Here is an 18,078-nt window from a genome sequence, read left to right on the forward strand (position 1 = left end):
TATTTATACACACGAAGAATACGTAATATATATGGAAGAGAAGTTTAGGATAAAAATGCATACCAAAGTTTATTTGCCGAGTTTATTCTTTGTTTACGTTTTAACTTTCTTTGGGCATTTTGCATTGACCCCTGAACAATAGCCATGCTAGCTTGTCAGCTAGTTACATTTCCACCCTTAATTTCCGTTCTGTCCTGTATTGTCATAAAACAACACAGTTTCTGTTATGATAAGGACATGCACTAAGGGCAGATATATACTCTGACAACTAAGAACTGAAGTTAGGAAACAGGTGAGGTGAATGAAATGAGTCAGAATGTGTATACTGTTAAATTAAACTGTCCCACGTGCAAGCACAGTAACCATGTAAACAGTACATTAATATGGTACATTATAATACTGAACAGAACCAGCAATTGTATATTTCAGTTTATATTAAACGTGTAACTTTAAATTCAGTTCACAGCAGACATTTTAATTCTCGTGTTATGATATATACCATGTTGAACAGTATAGGAAGTATAAAGTACACTAAAATTCTTGTCTCTAGACATCTTTCTTGGTTTAATGTACCACTGATCTGTGTATATGTATTCCCTTTATGTAAGTAGGCCATAGTATGGCTGGGATTAAAGATGCATATCGACTTATAGACCCTGTAACGCTGAGTCTTCGAGAAGAAAGCAGCACATCCCAGTTTTACTGCAGCTCTGCCAAGGGCTTTCACCCTCGTTTGTCCACTTTGGTGGAGGCCTTTTTGGTTGAGGTGTTTCGCTGCCGAGTGTGCCAGTTTACCAGCAGTCTGAAGACTAGCATCTGCAGTCACATCACCGAAAGCCATTCTTCAACATTATCATCACCATGTCACAACCTCTCCTGCCAGGAGAAGGAGGAGGAGAGCTTGACCGAGCTTGACCAAAATGCCTCTCCTTATGATCTCCATTCTGGCTCCAAAAATGGTGAGGACCACATGGACATGGACCGCATGTTCCTGCTCCCAATGTATGGCATTTTGCAGAACATCAGCTCACCACCATGCGATATCAGTTTGAGTGCCAATTCCGACAGCAACCTTCATGTGGCCCAGACGTGTGAGGTGAGTGATAACTTATTGCAGTAGCTCTATAACCATAAAACATAGACATATTCTGATGACTGTATACATTTTAAATTGATGGTACGTTTTGTCTAGGTGAGCACTTTGTTTGATGAAGACAGACACAGCGATGAAGAGAATGTCTTTCAGCTGGAGGATTCCAGCCACGGACTCCAGGGGCCTCTTTCTGCTGATATCACCTGTGCTGATGATGAAGAAATGGCACAGTCTGCTCATTTAATGACCCTTGGCTTGTGCAGAATCTCTAGTGCCAAATGTCCCTCTCAGCCTGTCCCCCTGTCTGTTCCTACAGGTGGACAGGACGTCTTAGAGACTTCTCTGGAAGACAAACAGCCCCTTTTGACCACATCTGAAACACAAAAGCAGGCTGAAGAGGAAATGGGGCTTTCTTGTGTGTTTTGTCAGGCAGTCTTGGCTAATCATAGCCTTTTAGAGGTGCACTTGAAATGCCATGACGGTGAACAGGGGTTCAAATGCCCACGCTGTGGCTGGGCAGCGGGAGACTGGGCCGATATGGAGTGCCACTGGAAGACCCATGCAAGAAGGAAGAGGTCTAAACACCACAAGTGTTCTTTTTGTTCCCGAATGTTCAGAAGAGCAAACTTGTGTGACGCTCACCAGAAGAGGCATAACCAAGCTCGGACAAAATCTTCTCGGACACAGTGCTTACTATGCTTTAAGTGGTGCCACTCGGGGCAAGAATGGGAGGTACACCAGCGCTGCCACTTTCAGGGAGGCTTTAAGTGCTTGTATTGCGATTTCACAGGTAAGCCAATATAATTGTTATTTTTGCACTTGCAAACTTTCAAATTCAAATTTATTTGTATAGCGCTTTTAACAATTGACATTGTCTCAAAGCAGCTTTACAGAAAATAAACATAAAACAAAAGGTTAATATAAAGATTAAAATAATATAAAAATTCAAGATTAATGTCGGATATATTTAAATGTTTTTGTATTTATTCCCAATGAGTACGCCTGGGGTGTTGTTGATTGTTCTCGAAGTCACTCTTCAAGACCTCCGTCTTCCTCAGGCTGATGTTGTTCGTGCCGGCATGAAAATGAGTCTGAAAATGAGCGTGCTGGTTTCCACTGTTCTCTGCAGTATTTTTTTGGTTTCAGGCTTACCATTTTAAAAAATGATTCTAGTACTTTTATATGCAGTAAGGCACGTCACCTCTTCTGTGTCCCACTTCATTTCTCTGTCACTCATGTTACACGTTTGTTGTGGGAACTAAATTTCATGGAATCACAACACGGTTCCAGTGCAACTGAATTCACACCATCTCTTACAGGTAGTCTTATGGTTCAGTTCTGCATTGCGCTTCCTGGTCCACATGACAGCTTTCACATTACAAACCTTTCATGCAACTGTTCTCTGTTTCAGGCAAAATGTGTGAAAAAAAATGTGTGAAAGCAAAGGCCATTGAGTTCATTGATTACATTTCCTGCTCAGGTTCAGGCTGGTTTCCATGACTAATTTGTGTAAATTATGAGAATTAGACGAGTTTTTGACAGCCAGGTCTGTCAAAAAAGGTCACATGTGGGTGCGAGCAATAATAATCGAGAGTGTGAACAGCATTAGTCAGAATTCCTGAGAGAGCTGGCAAGGTTGTTCAAATTTCCTTCAGAAAGCAGGCAAGAAATTGAATTAAAATATTCTTGTACATAGATTTACTTTGACCTTATCTTCTAAGGGCTGAGTTATACGTCCGAGTGTGCGACACAGCAAACATGTCAGGATAAATATGAAATACATTTGCTATATTTATACAGGAAAGAAAGGCAAAAAAACGTTCCATGTTTCACTGTAGCAGTATATAGTGGTTTTAATGCACCTCTGGAGAAGCAACACAATGAAGAGCTTTCACTTTATTGATTGTGCTTTAGATGCTTTGTACTTTGAACATTGATTGATACAATATTTTTATTTATACAGTATAAATTATTATACTTATATTTATTTTTTGAATTTGATTAAGAAGAAATGTCATCATTATACCTTTAAATTGTTGTGATGTTGCTAAGACAATTCCAGAACAATGTTTCCCTACATACGTATCTAAACACTGTATTCCGTTAAGAGCAACCTGGCAGAAATTCCCGTTTCAACTACTCAGCTCTATAGAAGTGGTTTCAATGAGATTAAGACCATCTTATCCTATTTGTTTGTATCCCGTTCCACACTTGTTCGTTAGAAAAAGCTTGGAAGAAGACGTACAAGCACATCCTTCATCAGCACACCCAGACCGATGGAGATTTACACCACGACGTTTCCTACAATGTGTAAGTATCTCATAAGTTTTCCTACCAGCCGCCGACGTTCCACGGTAACACTTCAGACTCCGATTTTTCTGCAGAACTGTCAGTTCAGACGATGCTGAAGCTGTGTTCATTTGTTATTCACACACAGATCATCATCATCATCCCTAAAGTTTGGTGCTCCATTGACAAACAGTTACTCCAAACGCCTGGGTGATGTGCAGGTGGAGTCATGGAGACATGCAGCAAAGATGAGTGAGGTTGTAGAAAAGAATAAAAGTGACAAAGACAAAAGAGACTATGCAACCGTCACCGAGCAGGAGATAAGTGCGGGATTAAAGACCCCTAAACGGAAAGACTTCTGCTGCATGCTGTGTGATAAGTATGTTATATTCACAGTCTTTCCATTCCCCACAAAATGTCTAGAAATCTTTGTATGGCTTCATTATAGTTTATAGGGATTTACACTTCATTAATAAGAACTACAGCTTTGTCAATCACGTGAAATGTATGGCGTTTGGCAGACGTCCTTATCAAGAGTGACTTACAGAAGTCTGTATCCATGAACACATGGACGCAGCTTCACTAGGTTATGGACAAAGAAACAATTCTTTTAAAAAAAATCCATGTGTTTGTACAGAAAATTTTCCACCAAGCTGACCATGCGGCGTCACATGGATATTCATCAGGGTGAGAAGCCTTATAAGTGCCTTCGCTGTCACTACAGCACCAGACTGAAAGCCTCGCTCATCCAGCACATGCGTGTCCACACAGGTTCACAGCTTTTATTACTTTGGAAGCATATACTCTTACATTGTATTACAGTTTAAATTGAAGTATAATGGCATCAACGTCTTAAATAGAAAATAGAATAGAAAATAGTTTTGAATATAAAAAAGATTTAGCATATTGAAATCTTTACCGATGTAGCTGATTTCATGTTTTGACTATATATATATATATATATATATATATATATATATATATAATCATGATCATACAATCATATACTTTTCATCAGCAAGTGCCTGGAGATCAACGGATGGCTATGTCATCCATCGGGGGAAAGAATAGGGATATGCGTCTTATCCAGTGCCATAAACCTGTGGCCATAAATTTCAATATGCAATTTCATTGGTATTTAATACATTCGACAGCTTCTAGGTTCACATCACTACATATGATTTGATGGTCGTTTAAGTTTCCCCCACTAGTCTGACCTTCTAACATTGTAGCCAGAAACTTCCTGTGAAGTGAGTCTCCACCACGACTTCCCAGAACTGTCCCAGTGCAGATGATGCTGAATTGGAAGCGGTGTTCAGAAATTCACAAGTTTTCTTCACAAGTTTTGGTGCTCTGTTGTCAAACATTTACTAGAAATGCATTGGAGATGTGCAGAAGACATGCAACAAACACGAGTGAAGTTTTAGAAAAGAAGAAAAGTGACAAAGACAAAAGAGACTATGTAACATCCACTGAGTAATTACGTGTTATTACGTCTTATTGCCCAACAGCATCACAGCTCTCCAGCACATTTAGAGTTAGACGCTTTAGTTGCCATGACATCAGAGAGTCTTATACATTGAATTTAAACCCTGTAGGTGTAAAAAACAAAAAAGCCTTGTCTTCCTTGCTGTAGGTGAAAAGCCTTATAAGTGTCCCCAGTGTCCATACGCCTCCATCGATAGGAGCTCTCTGAGACGACACTCGCGGACACATACTCAGGAAAAGCCCTACCGCTGCCAGTACTGCCCCTACAGCTGGTAAACACACACACACACACACCCACACCCACACACACATGCATGACTTTTGATGTGTTATATGGTCCTGGAGAAACATTGTTTAATTTCACTGTGTAGTGCATCAGATATATGATTGAAATACAATAAAAAGCTACTCGACTTGTTAAAGAACATCCGAAACTCTTTTTATCTGTGATGGCTCTGATACCATAATCATTGTAGTACCGGACTGTTGGTTATGTTTCCCTGAAGTTTACTGAAGTATGCTGCCAGCTGTAGCGTACTAAGATAAATAAAGGGTTTATCTTAGTACGTTTATCTTATCGTAGTATCTTAAGAGTTTTGATGTTTTTTACAGTAAGATGGTTTTAATTTACTAGATTTCCTAGACTCATTAATATTTGTAACACTGCTGTATTCTTTCCACACGATTAGTAGTGCTTAATGAGATCTATTCAAATCAATCAACTGTAACATTTCAAGTAGGAGGCAAACATGTGAGACCGCTAATAGAGCTGTGTGCTGATTTAGACTGAAATGCTGTAGAGTAGATTAGATTAGGTTGTAAGGTTGAAATGAACATGCAGTTCTGTTCTAGAAATTTTTTCCAACCTAGAAACCAATGGGATATAAAACCCTAGATATATATTCTGTGATTGTGGGTCTGATGGCATGTTACTGTGTAGATTTCATTCATTCATCTTCTACCGCTTATCCGAACTACCTCGGGTCACGGGGAGCCTGTACCTATCTCAGGCGTCATTGGCCCTCAAGGCAGGATACACCCTGGACGGAGTGCCAACCCATCGCAGGGCACACACACAATCTCATTCACTCACGCACTCACACACTACGGACAATTTTCCAGAGATGCCAATCAACCTACCATGCATGTCTTTGGACTGGGGGAGGAAACCAGAGTACCCGGAAGAAACCCCAGAGGCACGGGGAGAACATGCAAACTCCACACACAAGGCGGAGGCGGGAATCGAACCCCGACCCTGGAGGTGTGAGGCGAACGTGCTAACCACTAAGCCACCGTGCCCCCCACTGTGTAGATTTACATTTTGCAAATAGACAGGACAGGGATGGGGAAGCAGCAACACGGTGGTCCCTAGTTTCTGTCTGCATATTCTCACATGTTCTCTGCTTTCCTTCTACCTCTAACAAAAATTTGCTAGTTGATGGATTGCCTCTAAGTACTCGTGCAAAAAAGGGTGTATTAAGTCATCACACCCAGTGGTCCTGGGATAAACTCTTTATCGACCCTGATCCTGAACACGCCAAAGCAGTTTCTTAAATTAAATGGTTAAATAAGTTTATATTTTTCAGGCTGTCATTTATATACATACAAATATATACAGGCTTGCATGTGTAATTGCATCTCTTGTTATTATTGCAGCATCCAAAAGAAAAGTTTGGACCTCCACTCACGGCGGCATCACACAGGAGAGTCATTCCCTTGCCCACTGTGCCAGTATTCAACACCGGACCGGCAACTGTTGCTGCGCCACACACGTAAACACCACACCACTGAGAACACTTCTGTACTCAGGACAAGGAGTGCACCGCCTTCTAAAAGAGCCCGAACCTCCAAATAACACAGGCTACTGCAGTGATTAGGAACATTTTGTGGAAAATACCTTAATTTACTTCACCAATGACAAATCTAAGAGAGCATGTGTGTCTATTTTTGTGTGGAATGTAATACCAGGTGTAGTCGTTGGGGGCAGCAGTAGTGCAGAGACTTGTACTGTACTACACAGGGCTATCATGCACAGGAAAGATTTTATTTGCAACATATTGGTTTCTTGATTATGTAACAAGAAGCTCATCAGAGCAAATGTGAGAAAAGGTTTATGTGGACATGACAATTTTGATACACAATTTTGATATATATAGTGTGTGAGTGAGTGTGTGAGTGAGTGAGTGTGTGAGTGAGTGAGTGTGTGAGTGAGTGTGTGATTGAGTGTGTGTGTGATTGAGTGTGTGTGTGAGTGAGTGTGTAGCAATTTCACTGATTATTGAAGCCAGTTATGTTATTTTGTGATTTAATATAGTTTGGATTAAGAGGGAGAGATTAAGATCTGTTTAAATCCACAAATGTCAAAAAAAAATCAAACTCCATCTCCTGTTCATAGAAATATCAAATTCCTTTTCTGTAATTTAAATCGGTTGTTATAATAACCGGTAATAATGGTTACAGATTACTGATATTAAAAATGTCATTTATCCAAAAATATTTTTCTGATTAATTACACACGTAATTGAATAATATTTAAGTATCATTTTTTCATCCCGACAGACTGCTATTAAAATATTTGCACTTCCAAGTGGACTTGTTTAAGCCAGTGTTTTATAAAGGGATTGTTGTGAAATATCATTTTGAATGCACTTTTATCATTTGGAATCAGAATAATCATATGATAAGAGTAAAAATATTTATTTTATAAGAAACATGATATGCTGTCCTGGTGGTGTGTTTTTTAATAATTAGAGTGAAATTGTTTTTCACCCGAATGAGTAGCTGGGTTACTGGGATATAACTTTCAATACACTTCAACACACTTTTCCATAGACACGGAGGGGAATGTTGGAATACCTCCAAGCTGAAGTCAACTAAGATTTACACTGTACACTTACAGGCTGGTGCATTGTGAATTCTACCAAACAGTACTGGTTATTGTGTTTCACACTACTTCACACAGCAGATGTACATGAAGATACAGCACATACAAAAAATCTATTTAGTATACTGATACACTTTAAAAAAAAAAACTAAACAAAAAAAATCCTAAAAGTGTATGTAGTCAGCATGAAGTGGACTTGGGTGAGTTTCATTTTTCACATTTATTTTGACTGCATATTTGTGATCAGATTTTACAGCAAAAGTTGTTTTTTGGAGTTTCTCTAGATGGATATTAGTTCATCGAACTCTTTAGTACATTACAAGGCAGAATGTAGCCCTTGGCAGGTTTCTCAAAAAATCTGATGTAAAAATTAAAGGTTAATATGCACTTCCAATAAAAAAAAAAATCCATCTGATGTAAAGGATTTAAGTAGGCGTTTTGCTCAATGGTGGAATGTAGATTAAAGCTCCTGTGCCATAAATGTGTTTGTTTTCCTCAAAGACAATAGTACTGTATATAGAGCTTCATTACAGCTGCAAGTCACTTGGGGAGGGGGGCATGTCTCTATGAGTCTCTATGCATGTCTCATCTATCCATTGAAAACTGCTATAGCTCCTTAAAATTAGATGGATTGATTTGGTGTACAGAGATCTTCAAATCATGCCAAAAGATTCTCAGTTGGATTGAGGTCTGGGATTCACAGGTCACTGTCCTGTTGGAAAAGGAACCTCTGTTTCAAATCTTTGGCAGACTAAAATATTCACCTCAAGATTTGATCTACAAATGATACTGCCACCACCATGCTTCACTGTGGGAATGGGGTGCTCAGGGTCGATGGGAAGTGTTGGTTTTGTGCCATACAGTACATAGCCTTTTCAATGATGGACTAAAGGTTCAAATTTATAACTTTGTTTAATGGTTATTTATGGGATTTTCAAAGTTTGGGAGTTTTTTAATAACCTAATACTGATGTATAAGTCTCCATAACTTTGTCTCTGACTAGTTTGGATAACTTTTTTGTTTTTATGTTGCTTGCTTTGTTGTGTTGCAGAGTAAAGGGGCCTTTCAAAAATTAATACTGATCAAGTGATGGATTATACAGTATGATACCATGATTGCATGATTAATCAACTGATTATGTAAATTTTGACTTCTACTATTGTGACTTATGTGACTTTTTGTACTGGATTGGTTAGACTTTTTTAATTGGTTGGACTAGACCTTATTTAGGGAGTTCATAGCAAAGTGGGTATGCACTCACAACTTTTCAGTTTAAAATTTTTTTAATTCATTCCACTTCAACACTTTGGACTATTTTTTATTAGGTCCATTACATAAAATTCAAACCAATTTTAATTCCCGTGTTGTAATGCAACAAAAGAGGAAAACCACCAAGGGGGGGTGAATAATTTTGCAATGCACCTTAAGATGTGATTTCACTGCCTTTATTTTGTCAAGCTAATTTAAGGTAAATCTACATAAGACAAATAAGAGCATTTTTATGGTTCCAGTTAGTGTCACATGAGACACTTTTTTTTCCATCAGAACAAAAGGCCAATGATTTTCCTCCTTCCAAAGTCAGTAAGCACCCTTAAGGGTTCTGTGTAAAAACCTACTCAGAAAGGATTCTAAAAAAATCCATTTAAGGACTTAAGAACCACTAACCATCCATAGAGAAATCTTTAGGCGTGTGAAGTCCTAGTGTTTATAGCGCACTACTTTCCATGCCAAAGGTAAGGCATTAAAAACTGGGCAAAGAGTCAAACAAAAATGTAAAGTGTGTTTATGATCTTGTTGGGAATAGAGTTAGCAATTCAAATAATCATTTCCAGAAGTTGGGATCCTGGTGTTTATAGTTGCAAATTTCACCCTTCAGCTGAACAGTCCAACACGTTTAAGCAGATGGAATGAATATCAAAATATGCTACAATTATTCATGTTTAAAAAGTTTCTTCTATTAGTGTGACCCTTAGGAGGTAAAACAATCATGGAATCAACAATGACTCAAAGCCAGTTGGACGAGGTGGAAAAATTACTGACCAGTATAATCTGCATGTTGAATAAGGTATGGAAACTGTTTAAATATAAAGGTTTTGAAACACTCAGAGTCAGTTTGTCTATGAAATTTTGTCTTTTTCAGTATTCCCAGTCTGAGGCATTGCTCACATTAGTTGAGGAACCCCAATCTGAGCAGGCTATGATACTCACCTATGATTCGGTTCAGCCTATCAGTCCCGTCACAGAGGCAGGTTAGTCATCAGATATCTGTAAAGAACTCTTCATATTTCTGGGATAATAATCAGTGATGACAGGAATGACAGATTTCAATTAATAAACAGTGAAAGATCATAATTTATAGTTGCTTTTGAACTAATGCTGTGGAACTTCTGTGAGACTAGTTCCTGTTATTACTTTTGTTAAGCAGGCATTTCTATTTTCTTTATATATATATATATATATATATATATATATATATATATATATATATATATATATATATATATATATATATGTATATGAAATGTTAATTTTAATGTTAATATGTATGTATTAAATTAATGTTAACGTTAACATTATATATATATATATATATATATATATATATATATATATATATATATATATATATATATAGATATATAGATATATAGATATATATATAAAGATACAGATTGTCATGTTACTTTACCTCTAACTTTCACAGAGTGTTAACAGTGGAGGCTTCTTTCATAAATGCTAAGTAAAATCTTTACAGAATACTGCACCATATTAACATTTCCACAAGTTTCTGTTGTTATGTAGCACATTATTTAATCGTTTAGAATCTGCCGTACAAATTTCTGTAAATGAGCTGTTACTATACTGTAGATAAGATAGGAAACATATACGAAGGAGCAAGTCAGAGCTGCCACATTTGGTCTTCTGACCAATCAGAATGGAGAATTCATTAAGAGCTGCGGTATAATTGTTCCATGCTACCATTGATTATCTTCCTATAAAAGCACAAACAATCATTTTATTTATTTATTATTATTTCTGACGATCTTTTGCGTTCCAGATGTACGGAGGTCCAATGGATTCTGCCTGGCCAACACTGAAACTATACTTTATGACGCATCATTATTGAAAGAAAGTGAGAAATCAAAGTGTGAGAAAGACCACTGACTATTTTTTCAGTAAAGCTGATTGCTTTAAATTAAATAGTGCTTGTGTAAGTCTATGGGCTCCTATGTTGCTAAATAAAAGGTCATGTTGCACATACAAAAGTTAATTATGATTTTAAGATCACTTTCTTGTTCTCCAAAATGTTAATTTTTTCAGGTACTGACATTAACGCAGACATGGTGTGAGAGGATGTGCAATGAAGATACTACAACCGTGATGTCTGATAAAATTGAAGTATTAATAATATATAATAAAGTAAAATTATCAGCTTGGCTATTCTCCAGGCATTGTAGCAATAACCTGGGTTTTGGTGCCACCTCTTGGTTAGTTTATGTCTGTCTCCTTTCATGAACCTTATCCTTGCTATCATTAATATCATTGCTTCTAAAATCTTTCTAATACATTTGTCTTAATTATAAAAGGTCATTCATATTCATGTGTAGTATGGTGTTGTAGTTTGTCTAGAATTTACATTTTTCTAATTAGCTGAGTGTTATTCTTACTCAATAAACATTTAACGTGGCTAATAAAAATCTAAAATGTCATTTGTAAAGATTTATTTCATTATACATTTGTAAAGTTCAAGGATTGATAATTTTTGGTTAATCAAGGATAACTTTTATTGTTCAGGTCACTTCACACTTAACAGACAAAAATTACGGATGTTAATTGCAGGAACAAATGCTCTGCTGTAATGGATTCAGCTCACCACAGCCACTCCAATGATCTATTTAGCTTCATTCTAGGTCAGAAAATTGTTTTTCCATTTGTGCCTTTTTATGGCTTCAATTTCAACTGGAACCTAAATGCTAGTGACAGTTAGTCATTTAATGACTCTTAAAATCCATAGTTTGTCACGGTCTACTTTTTCCTCTTACTCTAAGAGTCTGATTATTGGCCAGATGATGCACACAATTTTGGGCAAACCACATATGAAAAGTAAACAAATGTGTGCATGCTTGTGTCTTTTTTTGGACAGGTGTGTAACCTCCTTCTGAGCATGCTACTATTTTTAATTCTCCATCCTATGGTGAGAACATTTATCCATAGGGTAAAATCAGACTGTAGAACACGAATCAATAGCATCCTGCGTGTAATGATCAATATGCCTATAAAAAGCTAATGCTGAATACATTTTGCTCAGCTTGAAGCAGGTTTTTTTTTTTCACTTTCCACCAAATCTTTGTTTTTATTGTCTTAAATATACATTATATACTGGACTGATCCTGGTGAATTTTCAAGATGAACCTTCATTCAACTCAGAGTGTGTATCTCTGCCACCCGGGCGACTCTAACTGCACTGTTATGTTTAAGGAGTCTCTGAGTGCTGAAAACTACAAGATGCAGCATGAATTGTCCCATGGGCCAAACCCCATCAACCAAAATGAGTTTACGCAACTTTTTCCCACTGTGGACGTCCCGGATCACGCTCACTATATTCTCGGGGTGGTCATCCTTATGGTGGGGATCACAGGAGTAATAGGAAACGCGCTGGTCATTTACGTGTTCTGTCGCAGCCGCCCGCTACGTACACCAGGAAACATGCTGGTGGTCAACCTGGCTGTGTCTGACTTCTTCATGTCTCTTACACAGTCGCCTGTGTTCTTTGTGGCCAGCCTGCACCGGCGTTGGGTGTTCGGTGAGCTTGCATGTGAACTGTATGCCTTCTGTGGTGGCCTGTTTGGGATTTGCTCCATGATGACTTTAACAGCTATAGCTGTCGACCGCTGCCTCGTCATAACCCGGCCTCTAGCTTTGCTGGGTCAGGCCAGTCAAGGCAGAACTGGTACAGTCCTCGCCCTGCTGTGGCTCTATGCTCTGGGCTGGAGTCTACCTCCTTTCTTTGGCTGGAGTGCATATGTTCCAGAGGGTCTGCAGACCTCCTGCTCTTGGGACTACATGTCATTCACACCTTCAGTGCGCACCTACACCATTCTTTTGTTCATATTTGTCTTCTTTATACCTCTGAGCATCATTGCTGCGTGTTACCTGGCCATCTTCCGAGCTATTCGAAAAACCCGCAGAGAGGTAAGACGACTTAACTCTGGTGAGACACCTAAGGTGCTTGACTGCATCAAGACTGAATGGAAGATGGCTAAAGTGGCCCTCTTAGTCATCCTTTTATTTGTGATTTCCTGGTCACCGTACTCTGTGGTGGCTCTCACAGCAACAGCTGGCTATGCTCATGCCTTTACTCCTTATATGAACTCCATCCCTGCGGTAATCGCCAAAGCCTCTGCCATCCACAACCCCATAATCTATGCCATTACACACCCTAAATACCGACTAGCCATTGTGCGTTATGTTCCTCTTTTCCGCCTTATCCTGTGTGTTGGAATGAATAAGCGCTCATCCTCCATCTCCACCAGTGGCACCGCTTCTCATCAGACAGCCCTAACAAGCCAGCATGCACTCGACGTCCGGATTGGCAACGTCACGCATTCTAACTGTCGCTGGGGGAAAACACGTCTATCCCTTGCTTCTGACACTGAATCCTACTGGACAGACAGTGAAGCTGATGGTTCCAGTGCCAACTCGCTGCCTTTTGCCAGACGTGTGTCTACAGAGATCTCTTCAGACACTGCCATTCCTCCAGAGCAGCCTGGCATGAGCTTAGGAATTGGGCAGAAAAAGGTGAAGGCTGACAGAGTTAGCAGCATACCTGTGCCCTCTATTATTCTGGAACCAGAGAGAGCTGTGCTTTCTGATGGGAAAAGCGTTCTCCTATCAGGTAACTGACACAGGACAGCCACCGCAGGGTTTTGGTTCTCCTTGAAATTGCTTTTCTGTGTAAACCAAAAGTTTGTTCCTCATTTCTTTTTGTACAAATGATGTATGTAATTTGGCTTAATATGTAGGATTCAGTTGTATTAGTTCAACTAACACAAAAATGTTCCTTTTTCCAGAAGCATTTATTGACTGTTCTGTTTACACCAGAGTTTTATTTTATATATATTGTGACCTCAATAAAACACTTAAGTTTCAGCTGAGCTCCTTATTTTCACAGACACTCAATGGACTTACTTGGCAGTAACTAAGTAATAAGAAACAATGCTAACAATCACTCTACATATCATCCATTGTCATCTATGCAGTTTCTACAGCTTTTGTATTCTATGTGTAAAAAAAGGAAAAAAATAAAACTAATATAAAGCAGACAGGTGTGTGGGCAGGGCATCAAACAGAGGTGTGGGCGGGGCATCAAACTGTGGTGTGGGCGGGGCATTAAACTGGGGTTTGGGCGGGACATCAAACTGAGGCGTGGGCGGGGCATCAAACTTGGTGTGGGCGGGGCATTAAACTATGGTGTGGGCGGGGCATCAAACTGTAGTGTGGGCGGGGCATCAAACTGTGGTGTGGGAGCAGGGCATTAAACTGTGGTGTAGGCGGGGAATTAAACTATGGTGTGGGCGGGGCAACAAACTGTGATGTAGGCGGGGCATCAAACTGTGGTGTGGGCGGGACATCAAACTGTGATGTAGGCGGGGCATCAAACTGTGGTGTGGGCGGGACATCAAACTGTGATGTAGGCGGGGCAACAAACTGATGTGTGGGCGGGGCATCAAACTGATGTGTGGGCGGGGTTAAAACAAGGGACCTGTTTATAAAAGACTGACGTGAGCCAATGAACACACATAGAAAGCTGTATGTAACCGGGAATTACATTTATTTTTGTTTGTTTGTTTTTCCATTGTATCATAGTTTTCTTTTACATTTCGATATTTCTATTAACTCATTTTGCTGCTTAACATTATATACATCACCAGAAGAATATATAGTGGACTATAAGCAAAATAGGAAGCTAACTGGGATTGAGAGCCTGAGACGTCAACCGGAAGTGGAAAGGAACACAGTCCCTGTTACTGTGCTTCTGTACAGCAGAGAGGTTGAAGCGAAGCTAAGGCTCGATGTCGTATTTCATATTGATGGCAGTCAGACAAGAGGGATAATAAAAGTCTCAATATGGGAGATGATGGCATGGACTACAACATAGTTTTTCCGGAGCCAGAGATCTCAGGTGAGTCAGACTGTATGTGCTAGTGTCAGCTAGCAGGCTAACAGTAGCGCTGCTGCGTGTGCAGTTGTACCGCTTATAGTGTGTTACACCCTAATGCATCTTCTATTTATTTATTTACTTACTAATAAATAATCTCTGTTATTGTCCACTCAACATTTCGAGTGCTTTTGTGGGAAGCTTCATATTTTCTTTCCATGAAAAAAAGCATTGTACACAAAAACACAGTGACATTTATTTATTTATTTATTTATTTATTATTATTATTATTATTATTATTATTATTATTAATATTATTTCAAATTTTCATGATTTCCAAGAGTTTTAAGTTGAAATATTTAATTGAAAAACGTGACGCATATAAGTAGCACATCCTGATTGAGATGCTTAACGTTTCTAATCACCTAGTGATAGTAAACCAAAACCATGGCAACTCTGCTTGTGCTGTGTAGGTTAGGTATTAATTATTAATCGGTCAAGTCAACAGATAATGCTTTTGAAGCTCATATTTAAACACATTATTTTGTAATAGCCTTTTTTTGTTCTTGTTGCTCTGTGGTAATTCCTGTTCCTTTACTTAATACGGTGCTGAAAACTAAGCTTTTGAGTTTACTGTAATGTAAAGTTGAGAAATATGACCAGTATATGTTTTTCTATTCTTGTAGAGAAATTCTGGCGTGGATTGAAGCAACCGGTCGTTATCCTTTTAGGCTGGGCTGGCTGTCGAGACAAGCATCTATCAAAGTACAGCTCAATTTATAACGATCATGTAAGCTGTGAGCTTTGATTACTCTTCAGTTAGTCCTGTTGTACTTTCTACATGTGCATTATAATCAATGTCTTATGTGTTTTTTTTTTTTTTGCTATCTATTCAGGGATGCATAACTGTCCGCTACACGGCCCCTTTAAAGACGGTGTTCATCTCTGAATCGTTTGGGTACAAGGAACTCAGAAGCACAGCACACAGACTGCTTGAGATCCTGTATGACTATGAAGTGGAGAACAACCCAATCTTCTTTCATGTGTTTAGTAACGGTGGCTTCATGCTCTACCGCTATATGGTGGAGCTCCTGCAGAGCCACAAGCAGTTCAGCTCGCTGTATGTGGTTGGCTCGGTGATGGACAGCTCACCAGGAAACTTGAATGTCATCGGTGCCCTACGAGCTCTCAAAACCACACTGGGAACAAAGGTCAATGTCCTGCTGCGCTATCTCCTCTTGGCTCTGTTTGCTGTAACCGTGTTCCTGCTCAGAGTCGTCTTATACCCTGTGACCAAACACTTCCACAAGAACCACTACGATGCCATGAAGGAGTGTCCGGCGCCTTGGCCTCAGATGTACCTCTACTCCAGAGCAGACCGAGTGATCAGGTATAGAGATGTAGAGAAGATGGTGAAATCACTTCAGGAGAAAGGGGTCCATGTGGAGAGCTTCGACTTCATCACACCGGCTCACGTCAGCCTGTTTCGAGACTGTCCCGATGATTATTCGAACAGGTGCCGGACATTCCTGAAGATCTGCATGACTAACTGTGAGGAGTTAATGAAGAAACGCCTGTGAATGTTCTACACTGATTATATGATAGGGTTGGGTGATATGGGGAATAAAAATCTCACAATACTGATATTTTAAGATATTGTCATGATGCATAACATGCATCATGACAATATCTAAAAATCTCACAATACTGAGATTTTAAGATATTGTCATGATGCATAACATGCATCACAATACTTACACGCCAGCAGAATAATAATGCAATTAAAAGAAAATTATTTCAGTGGTAATTGAATCAAAAGTCTAGAAAGGAATTTAACATGGAATAATATAACACCTGTTAGCTACTAATTACGGGGGGCACGGTGGCTTAGTGGTTAGCATGTTCGCCTCACACCTCCAGGGTCGGGGTTCGATTCCCGCCTCCACCTTGTGTGTGTGGAGTTTGCATGTTCTCCCCGTGCCTCGGGGGTTTCCTCCGGGTACTCCGGTTTCCTCCCCCGGTCCAAAGACATGCATGGTAGGTTGATTGGCATCTCTGGAAAATTGTCCGTAGTGTGTGATTGCGTGAGTGAATGAGAGTGTGTGTGTGTGTGCCCTGTGATGGGTTGGCACTCCGTCCAGGGTGTATCCTGCCTTGATGCCCGATGACGCCTGAGATAGGCACAGGCTCCCGGTGACCCGAGGTAGTTCGGATAAGCGGTAGAAGATGAATGAATGAATGAGCTACTAATTACTATTATTAACCATGTAGCTGGTGAGTGTTATAAAAATATTAGCAGATTATCTAAGAATATTGTGTTTTTCCTGTAATTAATGACAATGTTAATAGTGTATAATCAGATTGCCCAGACCTACCGTATTGTGTTCTTACTTAAATATTTTAAGTGATCTGAAACTACTGTAAAGTGTATAAATCCCCATGTATAATTAGTACTGACTGACTTTTATATAAGGTTTGACTGAACGAAGTGTTGCATTCAGTATTTGTCTATTAATGTGAATTAAAAGATTTTAATTTAAGATTATTTTAAATCTACTGAGCATCCTTGATCTTATGTGCCTTCCTGAAATAAAAACAAATTTCACTGGAGTAACTATTTAGTGGTTGATCAATGTTGGTGTTTAGGAGTGCAAAGATCTCCATGCATGAAAATACTGTACTAATGTACTAACATATATATGAAAGAAAGACAGCCAGTGACACAGTGACCGGCTCATGAACACCCACAGCTCACTGATGTGTGTAAGGAATGAAGGTCCAGTCTTAATGAAGAGGTAATGTACAGTAGCATTGTATATTGTTATCTAATAGGAAGGTGGAAAGTCCAGGCAACCTCATCTTCGCAAGCTGGCATCTGGTGTTGATGATATTTAAGGTAAGCTAACATGTAATAGACAAATAAATCCGATCTATGGAAGCAACACCTCACAATTTACAGGACTTACAGGATCTGCTGCTAAAATCATGGTACCAGAAACATCAGCACAATTCCTTGTGGTTTTGAGTCCATTCCTCGAGGGATCAGAGCTGTATGTTTTGGTGGCACAATGGAGGCCTAGTCAATAATAGGCTGGTGGTTTTAATGTTATGTTTGATTGGTGCATATATATATATATATATATATATATATATATATATATATAT

The 18,078-nt window shown here is 39.1% G+C and overlaps 4 protein-coding genes across 6 annotated transcripts; all 4 read left to right on the forward strand.

Moving 5' to 3' along the window:
* The first annotated feature begins 135 nt into the window (after positions 1-135).
* On the forward strand, positions 136-7,586 carry si:dkey-154p10.3 (zinc finger protein ZFP2). Of its 3 annotated transcripts, none has more exons than XM_060874037.1 (8): positions 136-292; positions 612-1,096; positions 1,193-1,883; positions 3,316-3,403; positions 3,531-3,761; positions 4,020-4,153; positions 5,019-5,142; positions 6,527-7,586. In XM_060874037.1, exons 2-8 carry the CDS (start codon positions 620-622, stop codon positions 6,723-6,725), a joined length of 1,944 nt encoding a protein of 647 aa, XP_060730020.1. In that variant the 5' UTR covers positions 136-292; positions 612-619; the 3' UTR covers positions 6,726-7,586. The 3 variants fall into 3 exon arrangements, with proteins under 3 accessions (XP_060730020.1, XP_060730019.1, XP_060730021.1); XM_060874036.1 differs by having other exon boundaries at positions 153-292; positions 609-1,096; XM_060874038.1 differs by having other exon boundaries at positions 153-292; positions 609-1,096; positions 3,576-3,761.
* A 241-nt stretch (positions 7,587-7,827) lies between these two features.
* On the forward strand, positions 7,828-10,959 carry LOC132848123 (PX domain-containing protein 1-like). Its single transcript, XM_060873613.1, has 4 exons — positions 7,828-7,954; positions 9,716-9,819; positions 9,895-10,003; positions 10,813-10,959. Exons 2-4 carry the CDS (start codon positions 9,742-9,744, stop codon positions 10,917-10,919), a joined length of 294 nt encoding a protein of 97 aa, XP_060729596.1. The 5' UTR covers positions 7,828-7,954; positions 9,716-9,741; the 3' UTR covers positions 10,920-10,959.
* A 1,202-nt stretch (positions 10,960-12,161) lies between these two features.
* opn4.1 (opsin 4.1) lies at positions 12,162-13,658 on the forward strand. The gene has a single exon (XM_060874039.1). It carries the CDS (start codon positions 12,162-12,164, stop codon positions 13,656-13,658), a length of 1,497 nt encoding a protein of 498 aa, XP_060730022.1.
* Positions 13,659-14,565: 907 nt separating this feature from the next.
* On the forward strand, positions 14,566-17,521 carry tmem53 (transmembrane protein 53). Its single transcript, XM_060874040.1, has 3 exons — positions 14,566-14,937; positions 15,600-15,703; positions 15,810-17,521. The coding sequence occupies exons 1-3, from the start codon at positions 14,883-14,885 to the stop codon at positions 16,491-16,493; spliced, it is 843 nt and encodes a 280-aa protein (XP_060730023.1). The 5' UTR covers positions 14,566-14,882; the 3' UTR covers positions 16,494-17,521.
* The last annotated feature ends 557 nt before the right edge of the window (positions 17,522-18,078 follow it).

The sequence above is a fragment of the Tachysurus vachellii genome, chromosome 7 (genome assembly GCF_030014155.1).
Source record: "Tachysurus vachellii isolate PV-2020 chromosome 7, HZAU_Pvac_v1, whole genome shotgun sequence".
NCBI lineage: Eukaryota > Metazoa > Chordata > Actinopteri > Siluriformes > Bagridae > Tachysurus > Tachysurus vachellii.